A 23,024-nucleotide genomic window follows, 5' to 3' on the forward strand; every position below is an offset into this window, starting at 1 on the left:
GTGTGACTGATGGGTGTAGAGACACAACCTTTTGTATCTCACCTGTGACACAGAATCTCTTGAACTCACATCTGCAGAAGTGAAAGCCAATTTGCATTAAACGATCTTGGCATAGAGACTGTTTCCAAATTTTCAAACAAAAGCATTTTCATCATCCAGCAAAGAAGATGCATCACAAAACATTCATCTCCCAATCCAATTTATGGTGCATTTATGGTAGCTAGTTTTACCACTATCCCCTACTACTGTATTAAAAGAGTAGATTTAAGTGGATTTAACTTGAATATTCTTGGGAGATGACTAACTGAAGTCTTCCTGATTACAGAATGGTATATCTCATGCATATTGCTATTAACTATATAAACTTGTTTAAAGTGCTAGGCAACACACTTTTTAAAGAAACAGGAGTTTGGGACAGACATGGGGAGAGATCTGTTCTCAGAGACATTAAATATAAATCTGAAGCAACTTGAGTGAAACCGGTAAAATTACTCCAGATTAAAACTAGTTTCAGTGAGAACATGCAGTATCATTGATAGTTAGAACAATCATTTACTCTTGATGCACATTTGCTAATCTCAGGTATTGTTTTTTGCTGTAACAGGAACTAGAACAAGAGAGAACTGATCTCATGGAAGATGTGACTGCCAACAAGAGAAAGATGAAAGAGCTAGAAGATAACCTGCTCTATCGACTGACAAGCACTCAGTGTTCTCTGGTGGATGATGAGAGTCTGATAACTGTATTGAGTAACACCAAGAAGACTGCTGAAGAAGTGACACAGAAACTGCAGATTTCTGCCGAGACTGAAATACAGATCAACTCAGCCCGTGAGGAGTACAGACCTGGTAAGCTGGAATCTCTAATAATGAAAGACAAATGTGACAAGCAAATGAAAAAAAGAGCAATGATAGAGTGGGAGAAATGAGGCTGTGAGCATGAAGAAAAAAGGGATTATACTAAATAAGGGTATGTGTACACTACAGTGTTATTTCGAAATATCTTATTTCAAAATAGTTATTTTGAAATAGCTTATTTCGAAATAATGCGTCTACACACAAAATACATTTTGAAATATCATTTTGCTATTTTGAAATAACGTGTCCACACTGAGTGGACTCTGAATCGCATTTAAGGCTGGCCGGAACCAGTTCCGGCAGGGCACCAGGTCAGGACTTACAATGTGGGGCTGCTGCCTGAGGCTATCTGAGGTCTGTTCTTAAAGAGACTGCTCCCACCCCAGACAGTCAGTTCTCAGGTTTCTCTGCTTGCTTGTCTACCTCAATGAGGGAAAGCAAAGCATTTTTTCTCTGTGTGCGCTGGTTGCCCTCCCTCGGGACACTACAGCACTCTGCAACATGGAGCCAGAGCTGCCCCTGGGCACTCTGGTGCTTCTCTTGGACATATTGCTGCGAGCCTGGCTGAACTTTCTGTAGGCTGCCATCTGGGAGGTCCATTGGGGGTTTGTCAGTATCCAGGAGGCCCTGCGGGAGAGCTTCCACCCTGAGGAGCACTAAGAGCCTCCCTGGTCTGACCCACTGGGGGCCTGTGCCTCATTCCTCCCTCATGTCCTTCCACTTACCCCTCTCTAACCCCCCTTCCTGATGTCAAATAAAATACACGTATTTTCATGAACACAAACTCTCAAAACTGGGGGAGGGAATGAAACTCTGGTGAGACTAGGGAAAAGAGGTGGGAGAGGAGAGAAGAGAGGGTGGGAGAGGGGAAGGGAAACCTAGGAGGAGGGAGCTGGAAGGGAAGCAAGGGGAAGAAGCGGGAGGGGATGCTCAGGGCTCAGGGTTGGGGGGTCTCGCTGGACCAACGTGATTTTCGTGCAAACCTGCTCCTAGGTTCACATGTGGACTTTGGTGGCCAGGCTGGCAGCTATCTTGCCATAGACGGCCGCATTTCTGTGTCTAGTGCAGAGCTCATGGACGTTGGGGGCATCCCCCCCACATCTGAATAAGGTCCATGATCTCCACCCTGGACCAGGAAGGCGCCTGCCTTCTCTGGGCCCTGGCAGGCTCCTGGGAGCTGGCAGACTGCTCCTGGGGAGCGGTGGAGGGCTGGCTGTCAGTGGCTTGCTGGCTCATGTTTTGGGGCCACTGGGTCAGGGGCAGTGACTGCTGGCTCTGGGCTGGCAGGCTTGGAGCTGGCACAGGCACTGTGGCCAGAGTCTGCCCCTTTAAGGGCTCCAGGGAGGGGGAGAGGGAGAGAAGTGTTCTTGGTTGAGGCTGGAGTGGCCACCAGGGCACCCTGGGAAGGCTGGAGGCCCCCTATTTCGAAATAAGGGTCTACACAGCACTTATTTCAAAATAGCTATTTCGAATTTGGCATTATTCCTCATAGAATGGGGTTTACCAAATTCGAAATAAGTGCTCCGCTATTTCAAATTTATTTCGAAATAGAGGTTTGGCTGTGTAGATTCTAGGAAAGTTATTTAGAAATAAGGGCTGTTATTTTGAAATAACTTTGCTGTATAGACATACCCTAACAGGGGAGCTGACTTTTCCTGTAAATGAAATGGATAAGACAAATAGCATATTGACTGATGTTGGAAAAATATATAAATTTATGTTGTGTGAATCACATGCTGAACTCTTGCCAGTTACTAGTGAAAAATCTTTTATAAGGCTTGCATCTGTGCCTATATACCCAAGAAGTACAGATCCATAAAGTTGACCTGGGAAGAAACAGTCCAGTTTTATACTACTTTCCAACCCAGAAAATGTTGGTATTCTGTCGACTGCCAGCCTGATCAGATTTGTGTAAAGGGCATATACTTATCTGTAGTCTTAATATGTTGAACTTATTTGGGCACTCATGTAAATGCTTCATGCCTTCTTGATACTTTGCCCCTAAATTAGCTCAATAATTAAAAATGAAATGTGATGACACCTGTATTCGTATGTAGAAGGCTGCAATAACAAGATGACAGGTTCTCTGTGATGTCTTTAAAATAATGCATTAATTTATTCTAAATCTTTGAAATTTTAGGGTTTGATAACTGACATCAAGGTACTTCCTCTTGAACAATTTTGTAAATGTTGTAGTCTATGATTTACTTTTGAATTTGTTAGTTCTGGAATAAAAAGTTCCAGGTTGTGTTCAGTTGGGACCTCACTTCATCCCTTGCAGCCACCTGCCTTCTGCTAGATGGCTGCTCAACTCCTGCTGCACAAGATAGTTTGCTCTATAGATTCCCAAACCACGTAGTTTCCAGCTGAGGCTTATAGTTCATGTCTCTTCTCTGGCACAACACATTCAGGCTATTGGATGTCGGGCCTATGCACCCCCACTGCATATCCTATAGATGGACAAACCAAACTGGTGAGCCAATTACTGGAGCAGTACTTGAGGTTCAAGATAACTGGTACTCCTGCCACATACACAACAGCTCTGACCATGCTTACATGGTTTCATCATCAATTATGGGTCCACCCCCATTTTCACCCAGCAGCTTCCCTGAACCCCACTGCCACCAAATAGGTGCAACAGATCCATCTTATTCAGGAAGAGCTCAGGAACCACCTAGAAGAGACTAAGAGTCATGCAGCCCATGGGTGATGATAAGCTCTGGAGGTCATAGTAGGATAGAAGATCTGACTAGCTCCCAAACATCTTCCATAAATTGAACTACCAGTTCCTGGGTCCCTTTCCCTTGTGCTAGCAGATTAATCCCCTGTCAAGCTGAAACATCCCCAATCTCTCAAATTACATCCAGTTTTCCATGTTTCTTTTTGAAGCCCTTCACTGAGAATTTCTTCCCTGACACTTCCACCAGCCAAAATCCAGGTGATGAGGAATACAAAACGCATCCCATCCTCTATGGAATTGCAACTGCCTGTATTATCTGGTGGACTGGAAAAGCTATGGCCCCAATTTGTGCACTTGGAATCCTGTGTCTATGGCCTTGACCTGGTGTGAGATAATTCCACAAAACTCACAATTCTAGACTGGCACCAACCTGAAAGGATTCCCAGTTGGGGGACAATGTGAAACCCTCCAGGGTTGGAGGTTTGGGGTCTCTGGCACCTCTTCCTTGCTGCTGAAGACTTAAGCTGGGCATTCAAGGGAGTACACTGCAAAACTAGGCACGGCAGGAAGTACTGCCAAGCAGGGCCTGAATGGCATTCCTTCAGAAACTACTGACTGTCAATACCAGTGTAAAACCTAGGAAGCCATGAAGAGGAGTTGTCTCTTCTCCTGTCTGCTTCTCCTCCAGAACCTGCTTGCAGTAGATGCTAGACATGGCTTCACAGCCTGGTTTGTTCTAAATTGCTGTCTATAATCTGGTACCCATGTCTGGTATCTTGGTAACCTGATCTCACCTTGCCCCTCGACGCCTGGCTCTCACTTCACCCATACATCTGTTTTGAACTCAGACCTCCTGTATCTGGTCCAATTTGTCTCCTGCTCTGACCCCTAGCTTAGATGGCCCACATTCCAGTCCTGCCAAATGGCTATACTCCTTCAGAAAGTTGGAAAGCCCTGACTGCGGATTGGCTGGTTAAAGGAAAAGGAGTTCCAATGTCATGGGCCAGATTCTCACATGACCAGAATAATAGGACATCTAAGAAGTGCATTTGGAAACTCGATTGGTGTTTAATCACATTCAACAAGATTTTGTACATTTAAGCACTGATTTGAGCATCCAAATGCAGCTTTTAGGTACCCTTTGGCTGCGTCTAGACTGGCAAGTTTTTCCGCAAAAGCAATTACTTTTGCGAAAAAACTTGACCGCTGTCTACACTGGCCGCTTGAATTTCCACAAGAACACTGACTTCATACTGTCTGAAATCAGTGCTTCTTGTGGAAATGCTATGCTGCTCCCGTTCAGGCAAAAGGGCCAGTGTAGACAGCTCAGATTTGTTTTGCACAAAAAAGTGTCTAGATTGGCATGGATGCTTTTCCGCAAAAAGTGCTTTTCCGGAAAAGCATCCATGCCAATCTAGATGCTCTTTTCCGCAAATGCTTTTAACGGAAAACTTTTCCATTAAAAGCATTTGCGGAAAATCATGCCAGTCTAGACATAGCCTTTGAGTGTACTTGTATTGGGAAACTGGGTTTTGCATCAGATGTATTAGTTATAGAAATCACACTTTTAATTGTTTACCGTCTTGTAAATGAGACTGGAATTCATGCTAAACCACTTTTGAATGATACAACTAAAAGTGTGTTAGTTGTCATCATTAACAGTATTACACTTGATGCACTCAGTTTAGAGAACTGCATTTTTTGTTCTGCATTTTCTGCTTTAAACACAGCTTTTTTCTTCATCTTTCAGTTGCAACAAGGGGGAGCATCTTATATTTCCTTATAACTGAGATGAGTATGGTCAATGTGATGTATCAGACTTCACTTCGACAGTTTTTGGGACTATTTGACCTCTCTCTAGCCAGGTAAATAACATTACTGAAAGATCAGCTGACTTTTTTCCAGGAGAAAAAGACTAATAAGCTAAACCACAGCAACCCTTGAAAATGGGGCTTTCCCACTTCTATTTAATTATGCATCCCACATGGAAACATAGAACTAGAGAATGTAATTGCTTACTAGTGCTTCCTAAGCTTTGTTTGTTGACCCTGATATGAGCAGGTTTTTAGTTCTTTATAAAATAAGTCTTTCCAAAACAAATGGATCTAATTGGAGATAAGCAGTCTGATAAATTGCTTCAGTTGTAGAGTCTGTTTTAGTATTCTGCTGTCTGGCAATATGTCTTTGTAATCTGTTCGTTTTTGAGATGTTCAGAATGATGATCTAGAACTTGCTGCATACTTGTCCTGCTCTTTTAACAGAAAAGCCTTCCTATAAACTTAAACAATAACGGTACTGAACCAGATTTTCCTTTTGAACAGGTCTATCAAGAGCCCAATTATGAGTAAAAGAATAACTAATATAATTGATCATATGACCTATGAAATATATAAGTATGCTGCCAGGGGACTTTATGAGGTGCACAAATTCCTGTTCACCTTACTTCTTACCTTGAAAATAGACATGCAGAGAAACAGAGTGAAGCATGAAGAATTCCTGACACTTATTAAAGGTCAGAAAAACTGTATAATTAGAAAGTGTGCAAATACATTGTTATGCAATATCTATGAGCCACTCTTATATAGGTATGGCTTTTCAGCCTGTCAAGTGTTACTGCTTCTGAAAAATCAGAAGAGTTAAAGAATGCACACTATACAGCTCATTTAGTGATACAGTAATACACTGTACTGATATCTTATGGAAATAATATTGAACTCCGAGTATGTAATTGTTGGAAATTAAAGAGGTGATAAGATGTGAACAAGCAATCTCATAGCATGATTCCAGATGACTTTGAAGTAGGTAGTCTATCTACTATTCAGTATGTGTGTGTTTTGGGGTAAAAAAATTTGGAAAAAAAAGGTGTGGACACTAACGGACTCTTGGCTTCTCAGCAAATGCAGAGGGTACATGGGATAGTGAAATTAAAACTAAATGTAAAACAATTCTTAGTGACTTAAAAAGCTTTTCTGAAGAAAAAATGTTTCCTGTACAAAACAATATTGACTTTACTGATGTAATCTTCATGCAAGTGCCATGTGCCTCACTGGGAAGCTAAGCACTCCTGTTCCCTTTCCAAGGAGATACTGGTCTTATTTCTAATGCAATAAAATACATGCAACATTTTATGGTTTAAAAGAAAAACGTGTCTCTGTTCCTATGCTCAGTCTTGCTCCCCAGGCAGAACTGACTTTTGGAGTGGTTGACAGTTTGACTAAAGGAGTGGCAGTTTGAGGCGGCTTAGGTCACAGGTGTGTTAGAAAAAATCTTCAGGAGAGAAACTAGTAAGCAGAGAACAAATGAGGTGGTCCAAGATGGACAACGAACATTCTCATTGAAAGACTATAATTGATACTTGGATTTTCAAATGCTGACTACCTGAAGTTGGTACAAAATCTTTTATATACATAAGAACAGCCATACTAGGTCAGACCAACGGTCCATCCAGCCCAGTATCCCGATAGTGACCAATACCAGATGCCCCATAGGGAGGGAACACAACACAACATAGCTTTTCATTGCCCATTTCTCTTCAGTGACACATGTAGATCCTCTTCCTCCATCCTAATCTAGCTTGAAAGTGACCTTTAGGAGAGAAAAATGATGTTTGGATAATTGAGCTTTGAATAATATAGTTTTTTCAGTATTAGTTTAATGCAAATGAAAAAAGAAAAAATTAAAGGGCAGCTTTAAAAACAAACAAACAAAAAACCCAAAAAACTTGTGTAAATTAAGATTTGCACTTCAGTGAAGCAAGGTTTCAATTTTGGCAGGGGTCTTGCATGTTCAAACATCTTTTTTTCAGAAGTGTGTGTATAAAAACAACAACTAGATTTGGTTGAAATGCCTCATGTTTTGAATTCCCAAAATTTGTTCATACAAATTGAAAGGTTTTCTGAGGAAACTGAATTGAGAACAGACATTTTAAAAAAATTGTCAGAGTTTTCATCTATTATAGAAATGCATGTAGAATATGGTCTCAATATTTAGATTATATTGATCAAAATATTGCTTATTTGGAAAATTGTTATTTTTAGAAAAGGCTCTAATGATAGCTTTACTCCTCACAGGTGGTGCTTCTCTGGACCTTAAAGCTTGTCCTCCTAAACCATCTAAATGGATTCTTGATATGACTTGGTTGAACCTGGTAGAACTCAGTAAACTTAGACAATTCTCAGATGTTCTGGACCAGGTAAGTAACAGTATCTACAAAGAACTCTATAAATTAAGAGGCAACTCTTGATCATTGATCATGTCTATAATCATCTGTGAAAATTGGAATTAAATTAATATACAAAATTAGGGTCCAAACAATGAAGGCTATTACACAAAAACACCTATAAACGAACTCAGGAAAACAAGTAAATGAAGAAAGACCACTTAATAATATATAGCTTCTGTCCTTCATCAATAAACACATAGACAGCTTAACATTTTCCCAACTCTCATCATTAATACAACATTAACTCTGTTCCCATAGGGATGCAAGCTTTCCTGCATCCCTAGATGCATCCGTAGATTTTGACTGCTGTTCCCATCACTTACTAGTGAGTATTTGATGTAGTAGTTTGGTTGAGGGCATCAATGCATAGTCCTGGTTTTGTACTCAATCTAAAAATTTGTTTCAACTAATAGCCACAGTAATTCTTGTGGCAGAGCTCTGGTTTTGCCATGAGGGGGAAGGGTGTCTTGTGCTTGTCTCAGTGGCTTGCTGTGACCTTTCACGTAGTCTCTCACCCTTTACTAGAAACAAGGGTGGCAGCCTACTGAGCCCTTCTCATCATAGGCCTGTCAATGGGTTTGGGGTGAAACCCTTCCTTTGTCCCAATCTTCTCTCTTCGGGGTAGCCTCTGCAGTGGTGTGGAGAGGGTGGGGAGAAACCCGGGCCCATACACCACTCTGGGCTCCAGCCCAGGAACCCTAAGGCAGTAGCAACAGGCAGTGTTTCTTCTACTACCAGCATTGCAGCCTTTTCTTCAGCCACTTTTCCAGACAACCCCTCCCAGCACCTTCTTCCTGGTACCTGACCATGTCATTCCTGCTCTTCCAGAATCCACCTTCTCACTCCCATTCCTTAGCTCCCGTGCCCGCTCTGAAGGGAAGACTTTTAACCTAGCCGCATAAGGTCACTAAAGGGCTGCAGGTGTTTGGATTAGCTTTTCTCTCTCTCTTGTTCCAGGCATGCTCTTAATTGGCTCCAGGTGCAGTTGCGCTGCAGCAGCCTCTGCCCTGGTCACTTGGGATACATCTACGCTAAAGCGCTTTTTCACGTCTTTTTGATAAAGAGTGTGCCCTTTATTTTGAAATATAACAGCTCGCTATTCCGACATCCCTGTAAACCTCATTCCATGAGGAGTAAGGGATGTTTTGAAATAACAATTTATTTCAAAATAAGTGCTGTGTAGACAGCGCCAAATTTCGATATAAGTTATTTCAAAATTAATTCAAAATAAGTTACGCAAATTGTATAGCTCATATTGCATAGCTTATTTTGCACTCCAGGTGCAGCATAGATGGACCCTCATGAAACAAAAACTCTTCACTCAGGCTATGTCTAAACAGCAGCATTATGTCAGAATAACATCAGTTATTCTGAAATAACATAGTCCATGTCTACACTAAAAGCAGTTATTTTGACATAATGTCAAAATAATGTCGAGCTGGAGGATTTCTTACTCTGACTCCTGTAACTCTCATTTTATGAGGAATAAGGGAAGTCGGAGAAGTGCTCTCTTTCTCAGACTTTCTGCTGTGTAGATTGTGCCAAAAGCCGTAATAAGCTATTTCGACTTAAGCTACACAATTGATGTAGCTCATGTTGCGTAGCTTATTTTGGCTTTAGCCCTGCTGTGTAAATGTGTCATCAGTAGCCAGTATATCTGCCTTCTATCAGACCACTATAGCCAACTTGTCTGAGTCTGTTACACCCTATAAAAACAAAGATTAATAAATAAAACGTGTATGCCTCTGATGTCTGACCTTCACTGGATGTTTTGGAATTTGTGGGTTGTTGTAATATGATTCCTTCTGTATTGTGACATGCAGTTCTCTGCCCTATGTGTACAGATTTCAAGAGCAGAGAAACAGTGGAAAATCTGGTTTGATAAGGAGAATCCAGAAGAAGAACTTGTTCCCAGTGGCTATGATCAGTCTTTGGATTGCTTCAGACGTCTCCTCCTTATTAGATCCTGGTGTCCTGATAGAACCATAGCTCAGGTACCTTAATATGCCAGCATAATTTGTCTGTTCCTTCAGATTTAATAACTTCCTGTAGGAACTACTTAATTAAGTTCAAAAGTAGTGTATGAAATATACAATACTAGCACCTTTACCCAGCATCACTTGGGTCCATGATTCAGGAATTCGATCAAGTGTATTTTTGTTTCTTCAGCTTAATGGTAAGATTTTACCATTCACTATGTTTTCACAAAAAAGGGCTATAATCAGTTTGGTTTTCAATAGCATTTTCTGAAACCTCATCTTGTCAACGATGCACATGATGGTTTTATAGTGACTGTATTACGGATACTGTTTTATAGGATTAAGTGCAGTGTTAAATTTGGTGATTAGTTTGTGTAATTTGCAGCCTCATTTAATAGATGTGGTTGTACTTTTTATATAGGCTAGGAAGTATATCATAGAAACCATGGGTGAAAAATATGCAGAAGGAGTTATCTTGGACTTGGAGAAGACATGGGAAGAGTCAGATCCACGTACACCTCTCATCTGCTTTCTTTCCATGGGTTCGGATCCTACTGACTCAATCATTGCTCTGGGGAAAAGATTGAAGACAGAGACACGATATGTTTCCATGGGTCAGGGACAAGAAGTCCATGCTCGTAAACTTTTACACCAGACCATGGCACATGTAAGGTCGAGCATAAATTATTTTTGTCTTGCCAGTATGTGGTTACAATGTGTAATGTGTTATAATCCTGAATAGAACATTCTGATAGACAATTGGCATATGTATATCTAATTGTTTTTAAAAGTAATTTGAATTCCTAAACAATAGACCTGCCTCCTATAAAGGTAGACTAAGGGCAAAAGTGTTTATGATAAAATCCAAATCAAACGGTCCTTCACATCAAATAGTCAATCAATCAGAAATGCTTGTGATGAATGAGACTTTATTAGCTGATTATGATATGCTAACATCATTATATGACTTAATGATTACTCATTACTAGTATAGTGGCATTTCATAGAATGCTTTTACATTTGTTTTACTATATTTTTGACAAATATTGACAGAGCTTAAATATTGACAGAGCTTCCAAATGTCATGTCTCTTACAAAGAGCACTTTTTATATTTGTGATTTTCTGTGGAAAAGCAAACACATAAGAATTACCGTACTGGGTCACAGTAGTGACTTGTGTTAAGCCAATTGCCTGTTAATTTTATTGGATAGCCCCTGGTTTTTGTATTATGGGAACACTTTTTCTATGCACTTTTCCCTACACCATTTATGATTGTTTAGATCTCAACTATATCCCCCCTTAGTCATTTCTTTGCCAAGATAAACAGCCCTATTTGTTTTAATCCTTTCTCATATGGAAGCTATTCCGAATCCTTGGTCATCTTTTGTTGCCCTTCACTGAACCTTTCTCCAGATCCAAAATGGGTGGAAGGTTCCATTTTCCCTGAAGAAGAAGAAAAACTGGAGGAGTGTGGAGGATAAAAATTCCTGTAGATGAAAAGAAATAAGGTGTTCTCTCTTTTCACACAATTGATCCATCTGGTGCTGATGCCGCTCTACCTAATGGTCTGACATTATTGAGCCCTATTAGCTTTTTAGTCAGGTGTATGTTCTCCTGTTGCTCCTGCTTGAGTGTCTCATGTAATTAATCCTCATTTAGCAGATGTTTTACAAGCAGAACAAGAAGAAACATAGGTTTTGCAAATCCAGAAGGTGTATTTTGTGGGAAGAGCTATGGTCACACTCAGTTTCTTTTGTTTTAATCCCTTCTTAGTGTCCCCAGCTTGCTGGATTGATCAGGTCACTAGTTCACTAGGATACGTTTATCACTTTGTGTGTGGTATGTGTGCTGGTTACCATGTAAGAGGCTTTAGCATGTCATGGCATGTATTTCTGAACTCACTTCTAGCCCAACTATTCATTGTAGTGAAAGGAAAACACAACCTCTACTTCTAGGAGGTCCTCAGGTTCCAAAGATCCATTGAGAAATCAGAAGTCAGAAATCATAATAATCAAAGTTGAGAATCAAGGATACGGGATGGAGGATTAAGTACCCTTGTTTTGCAAGTGGTAAACTCACCATTCTTGTCATACAATCTGGGTTGTCATTAGCATTTTCTTACAGACAGAATGTACTTTGTCAGTTGTACAATTAGCATGCGAACTGGCTGTTAGATATTCAATTTTACACAGGAAAATATAAAGTTCTGAAAGGCACTAGTTTGAGTTGGTTAGGACTTGGTGCAAAGTTGACAAGCTTAAAATTGGAAAGTGTAGGAATATACTATTTAAACTCTTCTCACCTTGCAGCACAAGAGTTGTTGGATACAGTTAATTACCATGCTGTAAGTTAAAAAAAATTCATATTTCTAATTTATTGATAAATGAAATGTTAATGTTTTCAATCTGCAAATAAATTTAAATACTACTCAAATGCACATCATATCCTGTTCTCTTTGATTGCACTAGGGAGGATGGGCACTTCTTCAGAATTGCCACCTAGGTCTTGAATTTTTGGATGAGCTGATGGACACTATTATAGAAACTGAGACTGTCCATGAGAACTTTCGCTTGTGGATGACTACTGAGGTTCACCATCAGTTCCCCATTACCCTTCTTCAGATGTCCATTAAATTCACCAATGAACCTCCACAGGGGCTCAAAGCTGGTCTGAAGAGAACCTATGCTGGTGAGTGAAAAAAATCAACAGGGAATAAAAAATAATTTGTAGCAGTCCTCAATTAAATACAACTTTCCTTTGATCCCCAATTATGTTATCATGTGATCGCGTTGCAGTTATTGGTAGAATCAGGATGAAATTTTGGACACTACCTGTAAACGTTCTCTGTTGAAGCTCATAACAAGAGCTGTGCATATGGATTCTAGGGCACAATTTATCCATAAAATTAAGCTAGATGATTAAAAAAAAATTGAGAGAAACTGGAGAGCTGCTGAAAGTTTTGTCTGAAGTCATCTGATATAAACACAGGAATGTTTTCCCCACAAATTATAATCCCCAATACCTTGTTAAAATGCTTTTTAATATGGCATTTAATAATTAACACCCTTGCGCAGACTGGAGTGCTTTGGGAAGTAATAAATGCATTTCCGGAGAGATTCCAAGCTAAGTACCACCACGAGTGGTATTTTAGTAATGGATCATATTGAAAGTAAAGTATTGAAAGTTCATGGCTAGTGATGTCCACTTTTTTTCCAACAGGTTTGAACCAGGATCTCCTGGATGTCAGTAACATGGTCCAATGGAAACCACTGTTATACGCTGTTGGTTTCTTGCACTCCACGGTTCAAGAAAGACGCAAGTTTGGAGCACTAGGTTGGAACATCCCCTATGAGTTTAACCAGGCTGACTTCAATGCCACTGTGCAGTTCATCCAGAATCATTTAGATGACTTGGATATCAAGAAGGTACTTAATAGAGTTTCATGGAAAATACATAAGAATATTCAGTATTTGGGTAGCTGGGGTATTATGGATTGTTCCAAACAACTGAAAATACAAGCAGGAATTAATGTGACATTTAAAAAAAATTGTTCATTTAACTCTAGATATAAGTTGCCCCAGGAGTGAAAATGTATCTATGTATATTGAAATAGAAATGCAACTACTTAGTGGGGATATCTTTTTAAATCGGGTTTTTAACCATGCTTATGTTTTCTAGTTATGATTGTGGGGGTTGTATTTTTATTAGTCCAAAATATATAATTAGGTAAGAAATGGAAGCTGTAAACTGAAACAATATTTGGGGACTAGTAGCCTTATTCCAGTAGTGAGCAAGCTGTGGAAAATGGCTAGCAATGCATAAAATGTTAAAATAATCCGTAACAATAAATGTTGTGGAGGCAAGGGGGGCGAAGACGGCAATAAGTGCACAGGGGAAACAGACTGAATTACTCCAATCTAAAAGGCTTTCTGATATAACCCAAGGATTGTGTTGAGATCATATTTGCTAATGAAGGAAAGTGTGGGATGACCAATCAGCAACTCTAAACAGATGTAATTGGTGGACAAAATAATGAGGGGAAGGACTATTCCACCTGGCACTCTCCTTTTGGAGTTCTCAAAACACTTTTCAGGAAATTGGCAGACTCTGGCTAACTGAAAGACTGGCAAATATGAAGGAGCAGATGTGATGGGTTGAATCACAGAGTTACCCTGGAGACTGTCACCCAATTTCTGACCCACTGATCCCACCTACCTGCTCTCTGGGGTACTCCACCACTCTGTTCTGCTGGGTCAGATGCTCCATTCTTCCCCAACAAAGGCACAGAGTTGTAAAAACAGCCCTCCCAATGAAGTAACACAGACAGTGGTAACAGCTCAGCTGTGGGAGGGCTCAGTTACAGGGACTTGTCAGCATCCAGGAGCAAACCCCAAATAGACCCAAACCCCCAAATAAATCCATTTTACTCTGTCATAAGCAGGAGTGCTGACCAGCAACTGGTGACTAAGGGGTTAACTCTGTACCTAGCATGGTATCGGTGGTCAGCCAATAACAATGCAGGTAGGAATTTCAAACTAAAAAAGAGGGGTTTTCTCTCTCTCTCTCCTTTGTTTGAGATTCAGAGCAGTTTCTCTCAACTGTGGAGGGAGATGGGAGACACCTCTGTCTCCAAGCACAGACTTCTTTAAAATGTGTAAGTAGGGAAAGTTTAGATAGTCCACCAGAGTTTGTTGTTTTCCTTGTTTGGGGATGTGGAAACAATGTCTGAGCTTGCTAAGTGTTTTTTTTTCTCTTTTGTAACTAAGTCTTCAGCCCAGGGACTCTCCCTGAGTATCTATATCAATGGTGGCTCTTTTCATCTAGCCAATTTACAATGCTTGCAACTGTAGTTTTGTTTTGATAATAAACTATTGTTTCTTTTTCCTTATTAACTGGTATCGGTTGCTCTTTGTGTCCTGGAAGGTCTGTCTGTGTGTATCTGCATGCCTGACTGAGGGGTCAGCTACCAGAGTCTGCGGCTTGTTTTTCTCTTTTCTTTTTCAAACTCTTTTGGGGAAAAAGAGCTTGGGGGTATCCCTGGGCTTGGTTTCGAGTGTCCACCCCTGGTTGTGGGTTCAGAAGCACTTGTTGGTTGCAGCAGATTCCCTTAAATCTGGGTATTAGGATTTTGGGGGAAAGTTTTTGTACCAGAGCCTGTAGAGGCAAGGTTTTGGAGTGCTCTTGCAGGCCTCCAACATCTGCATTCATCATGCCAGAGTGGGGAACAGCCTTGACACACAGGATAAAAATTTTACACACAGAGAAAACTCATAGAGTTCCCTCTCTTTATCCGTGCAAGAGAGATATGCACTAAGGATGTTAAGGACTAGTTGACTATCTGATAAACAAATACTTATTGGATAGTTGACAGGATAGTCGACTAGTCGCTTCTTCCCCCTTGCTGTGTCTATCAGATAGAGGCAGCAAGGGGGGCAGAAGATGGGAGTACTTCAAAGCGGCAGCACTGCACGAAGCCTGGAGTCCTCCATGTGATGCTGCCACTTTGAAACACCGCGTCGGCTATTCGAATAGTCTGTTACATGATACTTAACATTCTTAATATGCACAGCTGTTGAAACCCACTAGGTGACAATTATTTACACTGAGTTTGATAATAAACAAGTGTTTTATTAAGTATAAAAAAGCAGGATTTATGTATGAAAACAGACAGATTAAAGCAATTAAAATTACTAAACAAAAATAAACAAAACACATCAGCTAAGCCTAATACACTGAGCCCTGGTCTACACTAGGGTATTATTTTGAAATACCCCCCCCCATTACGAAATAACAAGTTGGGCATCCACACTGCCAAGTCCGTTATTTCAAAATAACGGGCTGTTTTTTTTTTTAAATAACTCCTGCTTCCCACAAGCAATAACACTTACTTTCAAATAGCTATTTCGAAATAGTGATAGTGTGGGCGCTTCAGCGCCGCTGTTTTGAAATAACCACTTCCCAGAGTGATTCAAAGGAATTACTCACGAGTGCTTCTTAAGGCTCCTAAGTCGAGGTAGCACATCCACACTAAGGGATTAATTTTGAAGCTTCCCTGTAGTATGGATATGCTATTTTGAAACAGTTATTTCTGAGAGTTGTTATTTTGAAATTTCCTAGTGTAGGCATGCCCTAAAAGAGATGATTGGAGGTCATAATTCTCACCCTAGTTCTTATTTCAGGTACAGTTCTTCACAAGCCAGAGCTGACCTTTTTTTTGACCTGGGCCCAACAGTGATTGTCCACCCCTCTTGTTACAGTTCTTTTTTTTCCGGGTGTAATTATGTATCCTCCTAGGGTGGGGAAGCAGTTTAAAAAACCAGCTGAAGACCAATCATTCTTTTCTTCCCACACCTTAAATAGAATTTCCCCAGGGCTGTTATCCGTTGTTCCATTCTTCTTCCTCTCCCTGGTGGAAAAAAAATTCAAGATGGATTCCAGCCCCACATGGCAGGGTCACACGTCTTTATAGAGCCATTTAGACTTGTAGAAAAACCAAAACTATTTACTGCTCATTGTCTTGAGTCCTGGACCATTACGTTTCTTACGTACCACTGATGGCTTTCACTAGAAGATCTAGAATTGATAAAACAGGTTTATACTTTATATTTCTAACTTCACTTACAAGAATGATATATGTACACAAATAGAATATACACATTCAGAGGATTACAGGCTCTTGAAGGGTTACTTGCTTTGTTTTACGTAAAGCATATTAGAGTTATATATATTCATATTAAAAACATATTTCCATAAAAATGTGGGGGTGAAACATCACAGCAAGCATTATCATTATGGCGTCATCCCCTTCATTTCTTGAAACCTGAGAATCCACCATGGCATTGTTAGGCTTTTGTTGTCCCAATCCTGGGATGTCCTGACCAGACAGAAACAGAGTGGGAGGACCCAGCGACACCTCTGGGGATGTGAAAGTGTCTCATGGCCTCCCAATGTGTCCTTTTCTTTGCCCACCTTACTTCTGCTTATTTCTCTCCTTTTGCCTTCTGTGTAAACAGACTCTGACTTAGCTGACCAAGACTTTACAACATTGCTGCAAACTTGTGACCAGAAGGGCAACTAAAAACAATGCCCACAGCAACCTGATGCCAGGTCTTGGAATGGCTGATAAGACCAAGTGCCGGGCCTATGCTTTTCCAGCAGTGAGATTCAAAGTGAGAGTTAGCACCAAAAGCAGAAGCTACCATTATTTTGCTATCCTTTTTTCTTCCCTTTTGCATGTGTGTGTCTTGTTTTGTATTCAAGAAAAAAAATTAGACTTGAACAGCAGAAGCAGCAGCAATAAGAGATCCATGCTATCTTAAGTAACTTCCCTTTCCCCCAAACAGGACAATTATTTCTATCTTTTATACCTTCCAAAGGACTATCAAAGAAAGAAATTTGTTAAAATTTTTTATAAAAACTTTTAAAAACTTTCTGTAGTTAGAGAAACCAAAGGATGTTGTTAAAGTGAAAGCCTTATTTAATACTTTACATAGCCAATGCTTTAACTTATTTTTTCCTTATTTTCTACATACTTAAAGAGTTAAAAGATTTCTAATGGTTTATTTGCCAGAATACTAAGCAGATTAAAAACTCTTTTGAGTCTCTTTTGAAGGTCGAGTTTCTTTTTATTATTAAATAGTGTTAATTGGCTAAAAGTTGGTTTTTGTATTTCAGAATGATCTGTTTTATAACAAATATTTTAATAATATAGTTCAATTATGTATGATTTAATGGAATTAGCTTTTGCTTTTTGACCGTATCTTCCTAAATCAGCTCTTCACATAAAACATGATCCATGCCCACCCCAATTTTGGGGAATGGGTTGGATGGCAAGCTGTTTATGTACATCTGCGAGGAGAGTATCAGGGAGGTTGACCCATAATTAATATTTGTTTTTTGTTTTAGGGTGTCTCCTGGAATACTGTTCGCTATATGGTAGGTGAGATCCAGTATGGAGGTCGAGTGACTGATGACTATGACAAAAGACTGCTGAACACATTTGCTAAGGTCTGGTTCAGTGAAAACATGTTCAGTCAAGACTTTTGCTTTTACAAAGGGTACAACATACCCAAATGCACCACAGTGGATCAGTACCTTCAGTACATACAGGTTTGTACACTACCAAGCTCTTACCAAATGAAAACAGTACTAATAAACATTCACCCAAGTTGTTTCTACCTTTCAGCATCTTGCTTTAGCTTCAGTCTTTTAAACTGATCTTTCTTCTGTCTCCATACTTGCCTAAGCATCTGCTAGTGAAGGGGTTATAATGCTGTGCCAGTATTTTTCTTTTTAACTCTTTTGAGAGGAGTATCATCTAGAGAAATGATTATCAAAGGGGAAATAGAGAATAGGTATCCACGCTCCTGGCACTACCTTATAGGAAATATTACTGAAGTGGAAAAAGACTACTACAATCGGGGAAGTTGCATACAAAGTGGTATTAGAAAGCAGTGTTTGTGCATCAGTGTTAAGTTTTAGGAAGCCCTGGGTTCTAATCACTGAAGACTACTAATGACAAGGATAACAAGATTAGGAAAATAAGGTTTTTTTATGTTATTGGATAATAACTGCTTTTATTCTACTAGCTTTTTTACAGTTAGTGTTTGTGAATTTTACCTCCAATTACCATTTTTTGGTTTTGGTCATCTAGAGCCTGCCTGCTTATGATACTCCTGAGGTATTTGGGTTACATCCCAATGCTGATATTACTTACCAAAGCAAGCTTGCCAAGGATGTGTTGGATACCATCCTCAGTATCCAACCTAAAGACAGTTCCAGTGGAGGAGGTGAGACCAGAGAGGCAGTGGTTACAAGACTGGCTGATGATATGTTGGAGAAGCTTCCTGCGGATTATGCACCTTTTGAAGTGAGTTCATGAAATCCTGTCATAAATGACATCAACTTTCTTGCCTTGTATGTGCAAAAACCCCTCCAAAATATAGAAAAGTCCCATATAATCTTTCTAAAAACCTGTAGTGAATCCATTTACACTGACAAATGCTTTAAATATATAATAAGGAAGCCTGAATGGGGTATTAATGTTCATAATGAAGTTGCTAAAATTGTACCGATAGATTATTAGTGCTTTGCTAAAAATTAACCCCCTTTCTGATTTGCTATTTACACTGAGTGAGACCAGCAGTTTTCTCAGCTAAACTAGGTAACATTGCGCTGGAGAGCTTGTGCTGTGTTTGTAAATTAAAATTTCTAAATTTTAATTTGCAGTTCATCATTGATACCACAGATATTGGAGTAATTTGTTTTCATATATATATATATATATATATATATATATATATATATATATATATATATATATATATGTTTCTTTACAGTTAAATGACTGGCTCGCCAGATTGGCGGGGTATGTGTGTGTGTGTGTGTGTGAATGCAAGTGACTGAAATTGTGTTCATGGAACCTTTTTATCTTAACTTGACTGGAACTGAATGAGTGCAAGTAACTACTGACTCAACAACAATGCTTAGTGGCTCAGTTGTGGTGAGTTTTGGTTTCAGTTGTAGTTGCAATAGGTGCTTTCCCATGTTGTGCCGACAGCCATTCCGTGTGGGATTAGTTGCTGTACTTTTTTAATTCATTAGAAGACAGACTAGAAGTGTTGGCATCAAGGCTATGCTGTAGGGATGACTGTGTGAGGGGTAAAGTGCCTCATTCCAGGATGCTGCTTGCTCTTTTCCCCCTTCTCCTTAGTGTCAAGGGGCAACAAGAGAGTACAACAGCTTAAATAATGTACTCCTCTGCCCCATCCCCTCACGAGATAGGAGTGAGAAAATTATGTACTTTTGTCTTGCTAGACGATAGTGAGGGGAAGAAGAGCAAATAATGTCCTAGTATGAGGGGCTTTAGCCCTCTCTGCCCTCCCTAAATGGCACTCTTGGTTGACATGGAGGCTTGGCGTTGTTCCTCCATGACAGTATTGTTGGCCATTGAAATGGAGAGACTGCACTGCTGCTGGCCAGTCAGCACCTGTTTTGGGGATGACAAGAGGTTTAACTTCGGTTTTAGCAAAGGTAATTCTTGAAAGGGCATATGATATTTTCCACAAATGTTCTCCCACTGTAAAAGTACTGGGGATGCTCTAATATTCTCATTCCTCTAAATATGCAGTCAGCTTCCTGAGGGTATGTCTACACTACAGCACTAATTCAAACTAACTTAATTAGAATTAGTTAATTCGAACTAAGCTAATTCGAACTAGTGCATCTAGACCTAAAAACTAGTTCGAATTAGCATTTTGCTAATTCGAACTAGATTGTCCACATTGAGTGGACCCTGAACCGAAGTTAAGGCTGGCCAGAACAGGTGCCAGCAGGGCATCAGGTTAGGACTTACAGTGTGGAGCTGCTACCTCAGGCTAGCCGAGGGCTGTGCTTAAAGGGACCCGACTCCCACCCCGGACAGACAGTTCTCAGGGTTCCCCGCTTGCTTGTCTACCCCGATGAGGGACAGCAAAGCAGTCCTGTCTTGGAGTGCCCTTAGTGCCCATAATCGGCACATCACAGCACTCGGCCATCAGCCCGGCTGCACTTGCCGCAGGCTGCCATCCGGGGTGGTCAATTGGGGGCTGTCAGGATCCAGGAGACCCTGCAGGAGAGCTTCCACCCCCAGGAGGACGCAGAGCCACCCCAGTCCTCCCCATCAGGGGCTTGTACCCCATTCCTCCCTCACCTCCTTCCACTTACCCCTCCCTAGCCCCCCTTCCTGATGTAAAAAATAAAGGACACGTGTGTTCAAAAATAGAAACTCTCTTTATTTAACAAAACTGGGCGTGGGGGGTGGAGATTAACCTGTGGGGAGACTGGAAAAAGGAGGTGGGAGAGGGGAAGAGACAGGGTGGGAGAGGGGAGGGGAAAACCTGGGAGGAAGGAGCTGGAAGGGGGAAGCCAGGGGAAGAAGGAGGAGGGGAAGTATAAAACTATGGTACGCCATATCTTCAGTACTGTGTACAGATGTGGTCTCCTCACCTCAAAAGAGATGTTTTGGCCTTGGAAAGGGTTCAGAAAAGGGCAACTAAAATGATAAGGGGTTTGGAACAGGTCCCATATGAAGAGAGGCTAAAGAGACTGGGACTTTTCAGCTTAGAAAAGAGCAGACTGAGGGGGGATATGATAGAGATCTATAAAATCGTGAGTGGTGTGGAGAAGGTGCATAAAGAAAAGTTCTTCATTAGTTCCCGTAATAGAAGGACTAGAGGACACCAAATGAAATGAATTGGGTAGCAGGCTTCAGACGAATAACAGAAAGTTCTTCTTCACAAAGCAAATAGTCAACCTGTGGAACTCCTTGCCACAGGAGGCTGTGAAAGCTAGAACTATAACAGAGTTTATAGAAAAGTTAGATACATTCATGGAGGTTGGATCCATGGTGTGCTATTAGCCAGGGGGTAAGAACGGTGTCCCTGGCCTCTGTTTGTGGAAGGCTGGAGATGGATGGCATGAGACAAATGGCTTGGTCATTGTTTTTGGTCCATCCCCTCCAGGGTAGCTGGTGTTGGCCGCTGTTGGCAGACAGGCTACTGGGCTAGATGGACCTTTGGTCTGACCCAGTACGGCTGTTCTTATATTCTAAGCTTGGGGCTCAGGGTCGGGGGTCTCACTGGACCACCTTTATTTTCATGCAAGACTGCTCCTGGGTTCGCATGTAGCCTTTGGTAGCCAGGCTGGCAGCTATCCTGCTCTAGACGGCCACTTTCCTGTGCCTAGTGCAGAGATCGTAGACGTTGGAGGCCTCCCCCCAAACCTGGATGAGGTCCACGATCTCTGCACTAGACCAGATGGGTGCCCGCCTCTTGTGGCCCCGGGCAGGCTCCTGGGAGCCACCAGCCTGGTCCCGGGAAGAGGTGGAGGGCTGGGTGGCAGCGGGTGGCTGGTTCATGCCGTGCCAGGTGCAGGGTCTGCTGGCTAAGTGCTGGCAGGTTTGCACCTGGCACAAGCACCGTAGCCAGATCGTGGCCCTTTAAGTGCTCCGGGGCTGGGAGGGGGGCAGAAGAATTTCCCTGGTTTGGCCCAGAGTGGCCACCAGGGCAAGCTGGGAAGGGCTAGTCTCCCAGGGTATGTCTACACTACCCCGCTAGTGCGAACTAGCGGGGTAATGTATGCATACCGAACGTGTATGCTAGTCCGAACTATCTAGCCCGTGCCGTGTGTAGCCGCGTGGCACGGGGTTCGAACAAGCCGGCATTTAAAAATGGCGCCGGCCGGCTTATGCAAATAAAGCCCGGGAAATTCAAATCCCGGGCTTCATTTGCACGTTTGGTATGCATACATTACCCCGCTAGTTCGCACTAGCGGGGTAGTGTAGACATACCCCCACTCATTCGAATTAAGTGGCTACACAGCCCTTAATTCAAACTACTTAATTTGAACTAGGCGTTAGTCCTCGTAGAATGAGGTTTACCTAGTTCGAATTAAGCGCTCCGCTAGTTCGAATTAAGTTTGAACTAGCGGTTTGTATGTGTAGCGTCTATGAAAGTTAATTCTGAAAAGAAAGAAAGATGCGTGTAAAATAGAATGAGACTTCATTACCCTTTGAGAAGAGCAAATGGGGGGGGTCTTTTGTTTATATACATATGTTAAAAGGAAAAATAATAGGCAGAACTGTCTAAAAATGCCCTTTCATTATTTAGAACGTATTAACCTATACATTGTTTCCCAGGAAAACAAAGCAGTCACAAAGAAGTAAAATCTAAGAAACCAAAGAGATGTCCAACATAGCGATTCTCCCAAAGAGCCATCTACTTAGTTTAGAATACTGTAAGAATAAGTCACCTTCAGCTTCAGAGTCTGATCTGTGCCTGTTTTTGGTTTTCATGCTACTGTTTCAGCCACTTCTTTATGTTTACTCAGAATGAAAGTCAGAAGCTATGTTCAAACCTTAACAAGATTCAAACCAATCCACAACAGTGCCATTATGATAGAAGGGTACAGTTCTTGTGGAAAGTGGCACAAGAGTTTGGTCTCTTGCTTATATTCTCAAACTAGAGTCAGGTATTGGTGCAGACTTGCTCCCTGGGAACCAGGCATTGATATTTTGGTTGAGATCCCTGAAAGAGGGAATTGTGTACATGTTGCCTTGATGCTTTCTATTTCAGAGCTGGTGAGTGGAGGAATGTATCTGGATTTATATCACTGATATCTGTTCCAATGGAGAGCTGACCAAGAAAGGCCTTGTGATCTGCTACTGCTTGGGTCAGGGCAGTACCTGGTTACCCTTACTCTTAACCATCTAATGAAAACAATGTAATCTTTCCATTTATTGTTATCT

At 41.1% G+C, this 23,024-nt stretch overlaps 1 protein-coding gene across 2 annotated transcripts in view; it reads left to right on the forward strand.

Moving 5' to 3' along the window:
* DNAH5 (dynein axonemal heavy chain 5) overlaps nt 1–23,024 on the forward strand; it is a 246,615-nt gene that overhangs the window by 196,558 nt on the left and 27,033 nt on the right. For both annotated transcript variants that reach the window (XM_089776436.1, XM_089776437.1), the window contains 10 exons: nt 605–848; nt 5,288–5,402; nt 5,859–6,049; nt 7,608–7,729; nt 9,604–9,753; nt 10,160–10,405; nt 12,208–12,427; nt 12,959–13,164; nt 17,645–17,848; nt 18,393–18,608. In XM_089776436.1, the coding sequence (XP_089632562.1) occupies nt 605–848; nt 5,288–5,402; nt 5,859–6,049; nt 7,608–7,729; nt 9,604–9,753; nt 10,160–10,405; nt 12,208–12,427; nt 12,959–13,164; nt 17,645–17,848; nt 18,393–18,608 (1,914 nt within the window). The remainder of the gene's footprint in view (nt 1–604; nt 849–5,287; nt 5,403–5,858; nt 6,050–7,607; nt 7,730–9,603; nt 9,754–10,159; nt 10,406–12,207; nt 12,428–12,958; nt 13,165–17,644; nt 17,849–18,392; nt 18,609–23,024) is intronic.

The sequence above is a fragment of the Pelodiscus sinensis genome, chromosome 2 (assembly GCF_052426305.1).
Source record: "Pelodiscus sinensis isolate ZL-2025 chromosome 2, ASM5242630v1, whole genome shotgun sequence".
Classification (NCBI taxonomy): domain Eukaryota; kingdom Metazoa; phylum Chordata; order Testudines; family Trionychidae; genus Pelodiscus; species Pelodiscus sinensis.